This window comes from Phyllostomus discolor, chromosome X, assembly GCF_004126475.2.
Source record: "Phyllostomus discolor isolate MPI-MPIP mPhyDis1 chromosome X, mPhyDis1.pri.v3, whole genome shotgun sequence".
In the NCBI taxonomy this organism is placed as follows: domain Eukaryota; kingdom Metazoa; phylum Chordata; class Mammalia; order Chiroptera; family Phyllostomidae; genus Phyllostomus; species Phyllostomus discolor.
Window position 1 is genome coordinate 86,092,199 of NC_050198.1, and position 10,160 is coordinate 86,102,358.

General features: G+C 38.1%; 1 protein-coding gene and 1 non-coding gene across 6 annotated transcripts; both read right to left on the bottom strand.

Moving 5' to 3' along the window:
• Positions 1 to 525: 525 nt before the first annotated feature.
• RBMX (RNA binding motif protein X-linked) lies at positions 526 to 9,173 on the bottom strand. 5 transcript variants are annotated; one of them, XM_036016951.1, is made up of 11 exons: positions 8,991 to 9,155; positions 7,526 to 7,656; positions 7,222 to 7,328; positions 6,534 to 6,705; positions 5,932 to 6,084; positions 5,643 to 5,757; positions 5,418 to 5,561; positions 5,260 to 5,342; positions 3,424 to 4,632; positions 2,469 to 2,544; positions 526 to 1,785 (listed from the first exon to the last, which is right to left on the bottom strand). In XM_036016951.1, the coding sequence occupies exons 2-9, from the start codon at positions 7,632 to 7,634 to the stop codon at positions 4,322 to 4,324; spliced, it is 1,194 nt and encodes a 397-aa protein (XP_035872844.1). In that variant the 5' UTR covers positions 7,635 to 7,656; positions 8,991 to 9,155; the 3' UTR covers positions 526 to 1,785; positions 2,469 to 2,544; positions 3,424 to 4,321. The 5 variants fall into 5 exon arrangements, with proteins under 5 accessions (XP_035872844.1, XP_028378664.1, XP_028378665.1 ...); XM_028522863.2 differs by having other exon boundaries at positions 7,526 to 7,653; positions 8,991 to 9,154; XM_028522864.2 differs by having other exon boundaries at positions 979 to 1,785; positions 5,418 to 5,543; positions 7,526 to 7,653; positions 8,991 to 9,173.
• On the bottom strand, positions 7,407 to 7,474 carry LOC114505849. The gene has a single exon (XR_003685311.1). It is a non-coding gene; the product is annotated as a small nucleolar RNA SNORD61 (small nucleolar RNA).
• Positions 9,174 to 10,160: the final 987 nt, after the last annotated feature.

A 10,160-nucleotide genomic window follows, 5' to 3' on the forward strand; every position in this document is an offset into this window, starting at 1 on the left:
TACATACCCTTAATCCATGGTTTTCCCTCGAATAAAGACAAGTATTACTTAATAGTTTTGGCATTAAACATCAGGAGTCAGATGTTATGTAGAACAGCAGATAGAGCCAAAAAGCAACTGTGTTGCCGTTACAGAAACACAGTAATCGTGTACTGGTTTTAACAGCAATGCTGAAGGACTTTGTCCAAAATGGGATTCACTGCCAAACTGAGTTACCTGACCAACAATGCAAGCAAGTTTAAAAGCACTACAGTACATCTTTGTTATTTTAGCTCTTAGATTTTGTAGTTATTGCTACCATTTCATTTCAGGGTAAGGATTAAATGAAATCATTCAAATTACCTTGATGCCTACTTGAAGCTGACTGCCCAAATAAAGCAAGAGTGTACCTTAAGTTACTATGTTCCCTAAAAAGTACAAGTTCAACAGGGAATGAGAACTAGCTGGGGGGGAAGGGGACACATTAATGTCATACTTAAGCCTAAATAAATTCCTTACTGCAAAAAAGAACCAGGGCCACAAAAATGCATATTAAGTTTTATTAAGTTTCAAATACAAAACATTCCAAAAAGAGGAAAGTGATCTATAATACCTACGTTTTATATTCAACTAAACAAGGAACACACTATCATTGTTTCTTTTACAACCAGTATAAAGCCAGAAGAATCAAGACCAATTCTTTTCCAATGAGAACAGAATTAAGTCTGCTGGGTCAGTAAACTATTTGCCAAACAGCTGTCTGGTCATTTAAGCAAACTTCTTAATTGGAATTTAACAATTCATTATTTACTATGCTCAATGTTCTACACTATCATCAAGGTATCTAAATAAAACCTCAGGAGCCAAAAGCATAAACCCAAGTAATTTAGATTATAGGATTGAAGACAGTTATGTAAGTGCAAGAGCAATTTAAATTTGGTCAATACCCTCATAGTCTGTGACTAAGAGTGTCAAATGAGGGTTACTTTTTTTTTTTGGATTATTCTCTACAATTGCAAATGTTGGACATGATAGTACTGCTATTTTGCTATGCAAAAATTCTCAAGTTGACTTGGTTCTTCTAACCCAACAATTCAAATCGGTTTCCTCTGAACAGTAGTTTTTATACTATTGGCTCTAATCTCCAACATGATGTTTTATCTCAATTTGTTTCCAAGACAGGAGGTAGGGGTAAAGTAGGCTTACAAAATCAATAGTTTAAATAAAAGCCAAATGACCCAATTTTGTTTCCAGTTTTTAAATATACTTTCAATCATTTTAGCCATGATTCCAGTTACTGAAGTTTCCAGATTGACTATTCCCTTTAGTTTTGTTTTATGACTAAGTCCCACTTCTGGATAAACAGGAAGTGTTTCACTTGCTGAAAATCAGACACTTTACTGGATAGAGGTACCATGTATGCCTTTCATTTTTCTAATTAACTTTCTGACATTGATAATTAGGAAGTTCTAAATTAGAGTTGTTCCTATGACTTTAGCTAAACAAAATGAAAGCCAAAGCTATAAAATCTACATAAAGAACCGTAAGAACTTCCTCGCTACCTCCACTCACTAATTTCCTTAATTATTCCCCTTTCTCCACCTGGTCAATCATTCCTTCTTTTAAGTAACTACCACTCCCTAGTTAAGAGTGCTAACCAACACTGATGCCTTCCTCGGACCCACAAGAACCCTTGAAGGCAAAAAAAAAAAAAATCTATTGCCTGCACCAAACCAGTTATGATGAGCACTGCTTATGCAACTGTTGTGCCTTATCCACAATCAGCATTCTTCTGCTTCAACAACTCTGTAAAATGAAAAGCATGTGATCACATCAGGACATGTTTTAAGGTGAAAATTACTACCCCCTTACCTATTCTTTAAATAATTAACAATAATGCACTTACTTTAAATTGTTAAGCTCTCAACAGTAACCATAAATACCCAGTAAAATTCTGGTAAGCATCACTTTGGTAATATCAAGACTATGTTAATTATCATTACACCAATAGAACTGTTTCTCAAAAACAGGCAGATTAGTAGCAGCTGCATCTAGTCTGCCTTTAATGGACTGTACTGTGGCTCTGCAGACCATCAGGCACGGATAATAAAAAGGATGTTTTTTACAAAATGCTCAGGAGCAAGTCTGAAACCGGTACAAGGAAATTTTGTTCATGTGCCAAAACATAAAGTGTGTTATCTTTACTCAACAACTGCTTATGCAGAGATAGTACTAGCAGATTTTATACATTCAAAAATAGTGCAGAGTCATGCATGACTGAGCCATAATGGAAATATACCTGTGTTTAAAAAAAATAACTTAATCCTACATTCAAATCAATGTTTAATATGCAAGGTGTAGCACATTACTTGATTCTCCTAATCTGCAAATTAAGATTATTCCTTTTACAACTTGCTAATATTCCAGCCATGCAAAGTGGCAAAACTATAGTACTTAAAGCTATAAAGGCCTCTGCTTTCAAAACTTACCTTAGTATTTGATTTCTCTTGTTGCCAGGTTTATCTAGTGTGAATAAATCAGCATTCTGTGACCATAATCCTCAACCTGTAAAAATTAAATACATAACTAGTTATCTTTCTTAAGGAAATTCTTCAAAACTTGCCTATAACTTACTGCCCCCTTTGCCAGAAAGAAAAGGCAAGTTCAGACTTGCAGCTTAACGTATTTCATGTTCTACTACTTCTCTTAATTGGTGGAAGAGTCACTGGCTTGGGATGGACTGGAATGTCTTAAATGGTTAAGTTGCATGGCTTATGGATTCTCATTCTGTTCCAATGGTGCACTGCCATGTTAAATCCATAAGTTGAACGGACAAAACTTATTTGAAGGAATAAGTGCAGTACAAGGATTTTTAGTTGGAGGTCTTCAAGTTTACTATATTCAAGAGCATCTTTTTCAACTCCATGGCTGGACCTGGGTCATGTTGCCTCAGGTTTTGCTTTTTAAAGACCACTTGCAATAGATTTTCTCCATACAGTGTAGTTTCACAGAACTAAAAACAAGTCAGGCATCCAACTAAATGTCAAGTTTACAATGGCTTACAGGGGTAGGAAGAGGAGGACCCCAAAGTCAAGCCATTTCCTATATTGACTAAGTCTAATTTGAAAAATGTTAAAATATATGAAGCATGTTTAAAGGTCTTCATCAAAAATACTTAGAGTTACCCCCCTCCCAAGCCCCAGGTGGCTATTGGTAAACAGTTGCATTAAGGCCTTTAAGTGTCATACATGCTTTTTTAAAAAAGAAATCCAAGAGTTGAATTTGGAAGACTTCTAATGTGCTACAGAACACTTTGCTTTTCCAAAAGTTTTTTTTTTTAATCTAGAAAGCATTTCCACTGCCATGAGGTACAGTATGTTTCACTGTACTATGAGGAAGTGTTCAATTTCGACTTAGACGGAAAAACTAGTTTGCTTTGCTTACCATCTTTGCTGTTTCACAGGCATTTGATGCTTTAAATCTGATGTGGAATGCTGATAGATTCACTTTTTAGAAGTCATAAGCCTTTGAGAAGTTGGAGATAACTTCATTGCTTATCTATTTTCTCCTTTGCAATCAAGCTGTTCCTTAAAAGTGAGACACTACAGAGTTGCAAAAATTTGAAACAGTAAGAGCAAGCACCGTTTGCAGCTTCATGGTTGGTTTTGGCCAAACTTTTTATTTAGTATTCTGTAGTTGCTTAACACACACTTAAATGGTCTTATTGGGGGAGGGGGAAAGGGGAGGTGAGGTTCTTGTAGATTCCCAAAGAAATGTCAGAAAGGCAAAATATGGCCAGCACTATCCATTTGTTTTGAGTTTACTGGGTGAATAGCACTTTCTTTACATAAGCATCTGATCTCAGGTTTTTCATACTGAGAACATTTGAGATTTTAGTTTGATGACAGTATGATATCCTAAGAGTAGCATACCCCAACCACCCTCTAATAGCTAGCTTTTGTTGTATAGGCTGAGGGAGTCATCTTTCCATTTTAGATGGCTAGATGTTTGTAGAAAATCTTAGAATTGCTTGCCTCATTTACTGGGAAAAAATTAGAAAGTGGCCCTTTAGGGACACTTTTACTTGGAAAATTACAACACTAGTACACAAGTCAAGCCTTAACACATTTAACATTTGCTTGTAAGAAAGCAATGCCTTAAGATTAAACATGTTTTACTTTTCTCCTCACAAGAACATAAAAATTATGAAGGGGAACTTAACAGGAAATTTAAAAAAGGTAACACAATTTTTTCTTTTAGTAGTCCTTGGGTAGTTATGACAGAATAGGTTCCACTTTTTGTTTGTTTCTTTGAACAGGGATTTTGGTCCAAAGTTTTGTTTTTAATATCTGCTTCTGCCTCCCCCTCTATCAGATCGGCTTCCTCCACGGCCACCACCCCTTGGTGCTCCGCGGCTTGAACTGCTGTAGGAATCACGTGGAGGAGGGTACCCCCTTTCCATAGAAGGGGGAAGCCCTCTTTCTTGTCTGCCAACCCGATCACGACCACTTGAGTAGAGATCACTTCGGCTGCTTGAGTAACTGTCTCGACTTCCACCATATCCGTCACGTGAGCTGCTGTAATCATCATAGCGACTGCTTCCACCATAAGATGGCGGGGGCCCTCGTGTAGGTGGAGCACTACGTGAGTTACCTGCAGGGTCAATGGTCAGGTAATATGGCAACACTATAAATTGTATATATACAACATTTAAATCTGAATTCACAGAATTTCTGTATTAAACGTTTACTTTCTCAACTGGGAGGTTTTAAACTCTGCCATTGCTGGCCATTAACAGGGATTTGCTCATTTGCTGAGATATGGAAATGGATGGGTTTTAATGTTTGTTTGAAAAGACTGAAGACGGTGTGTATTTCAAGAGGATATTCCAGACAGCTTGTTATTTTATAGTAGACACTCAGCCACTTTCCAGTGATAAGTTGCAATTTTGAACTGTAGACTTTCCTTCATATTGGAATGGTAAACATTTGATGTTGTTAATAAAATTTTTAAATTGTACTTTCACTGTTGGGGGAAAACACATAAGGCTGCCAATTTAAGCAAGCAAAATCCCCTCCAAAGCAAGCAAACAGCCTCAAAAAAAAAAATTAGAAAAAACAAAAGCCCCTCACAAAACTAGGAAAAGCCCAGCTTACAGTTATCCCCTTAAAAGCAAGCAAACATCCCTTTAAAAGCAAGCACCACACAGCCTAGTAAACTGGCTCATGAACCTAAAAACTCAAGCTGGTGATATTCAAAGACACTAAACCAGTATCTTACCATAACTGTCATATGAATCCCTGTAGGAACCACCACTTGGATGATCTGAATAGTCACGATCACGACCATAGCCATCTCTATCACTAAATTAAACAGAAAAACCTGTAAGCCCCAGAATATCAAATTTCACAGCAAAACCACAAGGGCAAGTTATTTACCTATACCCTCTTGATGGATAGTCATCACGTGAACTGGAATGACCATAATCACGATAAGTATAATCTCGTGGTGGTGGTGCATAATCTCTTGTATCACGAGAACTTGGGTAATCTCTGCTTGAATAGCTACAAAAATAAAAATAACTTGGTTTATGCTTTTAGTGAGCTCCTCCTCCCTTCAACACTAATTGTTAATGAGACAAAGCTACTACATTTTTCTGTTACCTGTCTTTAGTAGAATATCCATCATCTCTTGGGGACAAATAAACATCTCTACGAGAAGGCAGAGGTTCCCTTCGAGGCGGGCCTCCATAACTATCTCTTCCACGTGATACAGGAGCTTAAGGAAAAACAATCATCATTAAAATATACCCAAAGAAAAAATTAAAATGTGAATGTACACCCAAGGCAATGAAAACTAGTGATTGACATATGACAGAAGCAAATCAAGATATTTTGTTCTCTAAACCTTTTGCGTTATGGTGACAAGACATATTGTTAATGGAACATTTACCTCTTCCTCCCATTCCACTGCTGCTGCGAACTGGTCCTGAAGGAGCAGATCTCTTAGGAGGAGGACCCCCACTTCTTGGGGGTGGTCCTCTTTTTACTGGAAGTGGTCCCCTGGAAGAACTCATGTTGAAATTCATGGAATAGCCACCATCATCTACAACAGAAAAGAAAAATACATCATTACTCTTAAGTAAAAAGATTTTTGCTAGATCATATTTGCTTAGTTGAGAAATCTTGCTTTAATTTTCATTTTTACAGGATTAAGAATGAAGTCTACATAGACTAGTAAAATAAAACTAAAGGGTAGCTTTAATTTTAATATGCCAAACATCTATGAAATTTTAATGTGTCCAAATTCCTATGCCTATGAAAATGTTTCTGCAAGTGCTTTTTTCCAATAGAGTAAAACTACCTGGATAAATAGTATATTTTCCATCATTTTAAAAACACCATTGTTTTCAGGTCATTATCACTTTAGTAGATGAGCATTGTTCTCAACTGCCAAAGCTGGCCCCTCTCAGTAAGACTTAACCAAAGCACACATGGTGTAGGTTTGCAGTTCCTAAGTTATATACCAAGTCTGAGATAGGCCCAAGTCATTACCCATGTGTCCTCCACGTGAGGGAGGTCCCCTGGTTCCTCCACTTCCTCCTCTTCCACCTCTAAGGCCTCTTGGAGGGCCTCTGCTTCTTGGAGGTGGAGGTGGTCCACGCCTACCACTTTCAAATGATGGTTTAGTGGCTTGTTCTACCTTGATGGCTTTTCCATCTAAGGACTAAATGATATCAAAGTGGTTAATTACATCAATGTTTAGAAAGAACTGGCAAATCCACTGTGCACTGTAACACTGATGCCCTCCAAAATGTAATTACAGATAAATTGTACTAATTAGTCTAAGAAAAACAAAATAAAGTACTACTTTTTCATCTACTTAAAATGCCTACTAGTCTTTAAGCATTCTACTGATGGTTTGAAGCAAATGTTGTAGATCCATTGCATTACTAGTAGGTAATATTTTAAACAAGGCTAGCTATCAACTTATCAAAACTAACAACCCCAAATAAAAGCCAAGTTACTAAATCAGTTTACAAATCCCAGATAAAGTAAACACAATATTCTCAACTCGTTACAGTGAAATCTGTAAATTTGATTATAAAATTGCAAAGGGCTAAGATCACAGGGTCCTGGAAAGGTACACTCAAAAACAAAATTCAAGAGATGCCCTAGGCTAGACTTGGTTAATGCTGTGCTATTTTATGCACTAGGAAACACTATCAGTGTGCAATCTCACCTTTCCATTCATGTCTCTGGCTGCATCCTTGGCATCCGCTGGGCTTTCAAAGGTGACAAAAGCAAATCCTCTTGATTTGTTGGTCTCACGATCTTTCATCAAAAGTACTAAAAAAGTTATTGTCAGGGGTAAAAAAGTGTTATTCTAATATGAATGAATTGAGAAAAATGAATCTCTAAAAAACAAAGCTCAGAACTTCTTAGAGGACAAAATTATCATTTCAGATGATCATTGCAATTAAATTCATCATAGCTTCCCTTTTTAATTACAAAATAGCCCAGCAAATACTTTCAGATAAACTCACCTTCCACTATTCGTCCATATTTGCCAAATACTGCTTCAAGGGCTTTCTCATTTGTTTCTGTATTGAGGCCACCAATGAAGAGCTTTCCTGGGCGATCAGCTTCAACCATTTTACCCCCTGATGAGCGTCTACTGAAAAAGAGTGTAATATTATCTTCCCGAGAAAAGTTCCTTAAGTTTATCGGACACATGTTTTTATTGCGGCCTATTTTTCTTGTTTTACTGAAACCACTCCTCCTTAATAACTAAAGACACCGAAATCAGTATTTCCTAAGCATCAGCAGGAAACCCAAATTAATTAGTTAAGCCGTAATAGTTTCCATTACACTGGTTAAAGGACCAACTTAATTTTTGCCTTTACCCTTACTCTACCTTGCAGTTTTAGTCAAGTATTGGCTACTCAATATTTGAAAAAGTTTTAGTTTTAATCCCAGATTTCCAGTCTTTTAAAGATACAATTATATCCTAATTACCCTAAAGACTGACTCACTCAAGGTCACAGACCAGATGCAGGTCCTTAACACCAAGCCCTGTTCCAAGAACTTTGTATTTTCTCACTAGGAGTCCACAGTAAATTTATTTAGAAATTTAAAGTTTGAGGCAAGTTCTGTCCTTCCTTTTAATCCAGCCCTTGGCTGGCCGAAAAGGTCACAAAAACTTTAAAGTGCCAAAAATTATTTCATATTAAATAACGGAACGTGAAAACCATGTGTCGCTTAACATCCCATGACTGCAGCAGAACCCAATTAAAAACCATCTTTAAAAACCGCGTGAAACCCTGCCTGGTGTGGCTCAGTGGACTGAGTGCCGGCCTGCAAACCAGAATCGCCGGTTGGATTCCCAGTCAGGGAACATGCCTGGGTTGCAGACTAGGTCCCCAGTTGCAGGTTTGCGAGAAGCAACCACACACTGATGCTTCTCTCCCTCTAAAAATAAGTTTAAAAAAATTGAAAAAATATTGAAAAAAACTGAAAAAAAAAAAAAAAAACCAAAAAAAAAAAAAAAAAAAAACATGGAAAACACAAAATGGCGACACTTGGACTCAGCCCAGAACAACCAACATGGGTCAGAGGAGTAACTTTTACCGGTAGCAATGGCTGCTAAAACTCAAAGGGATTCCTCTCCAAGGCATAAATGAACAACGACCCCGTGTACAAGTGCACGTGCCCATCCACAGTGTCGGCGCCATCCCAATGCAGGAAACGCGGTGGCGCGTTGTGTCCTCGTCCAGGATGCATCCCTGACCTCCGCTACTATCCTCGCAGGCGACAGCCAAACTTTATCGAGTGATGTAACCAAAAGGACCAAAACATTTGTATCCTTCCGACACGCTCAATTGTAACTAAATAGGTCGGCACCTTTGGGTTCTTAAAATGGCGCCCGCCAGCCCCATCTCCTGGGAGATAATCCGAAATTCTAAAATGGCAAGATTGGCCGGAAAAATGCTAATGAAAAGATACACTTACCGGAGGGGTGACGACGGTTTCAAGCTCCTACGAGCTCCCCAGCAGGGGTTTCCTAGCTGCTCAGCACAAGGGAGGGCCAATGGCTCCCAATACGGAAGAGAGAACCAGCTGGAACTACTGCGCAACGAGGGCGAACAAAGGAGACAGCAAACTTTATACTGCCCGGGAACGAGGCTGAAGGACCCGGATGAAAACGGAGCTTAGAATTTGAAACGCAAGAAGTGTGGGGGGAGGGTGGGGAAGAGTTCCCAGTCTCTCCATTGGCTGTCTTCTCTATCATTCACTCTTATCTCCACCCTCTTTTCCGGACTCGCAGTTTTTTGGCCCGCGCAGGTTTTAACCGTTTTTCCCAGCCCCCACCCATACTCCCCCAAACCCGCGTTTTTGCTTTCCGCTAAAATGGTTCGCGGTCACAGTTAATAAAGAACTGAAATTATTGCGTGTTCTAGTGAGCCAGGCACAGTGCTAAACTTAAACACCCCATACCTCACTTAATTCTCAAAACTAGCGTGATTAGGATACTCCTATGCCAATTTTGCAGAAATGGAAAACAAAGAAATTTAGATAATAAAATATATTTTACCAAAAGATCTTTAACAAGAATTTTCAGTGAATGGGTAAAATTCTGATAAATATCAGATGGGAAGAAAACAACATAAAAATGGCAGCAGGTAAACTGAACACCTAAATGGCAGGCTCTAGGCTAGGCCATGAGAATATAACCCAGAACAAGTGAGACAAGGACAAGACACCTCATAGTAAGGCTGCCAGATTTAACAAATAAAAATACAGGACACCAAGTTATTTTTTCAGTGTAGGTATACCCCATTATCATGTACAAAGAAACCTTACTTATTGTTTATCTGAACTTCAAATTTAACTGGGCATTCTGTATTTTATCTGCCTATCCTACTGGAGGAGAGATTACAAAAATTAAAGATTTTGTAATTTCTTCAAAAACTAAAAGAAACAAATCCAATTAAATAAAACAACTACATGTTGTGATTAGTGCTGGGGAGGGAAGTTAACTAGATGCTTTGATGGACAGCATTTGGGACACCAAATTTGATTTAGACATCAGGAAGGTCTACCTGAAGAGGTGACTTTGAAGATCAGATCTGAAGGGCAAAAAGGAACCAGTTATGGGAAAGCTGAAGGGAGACCTTTTCA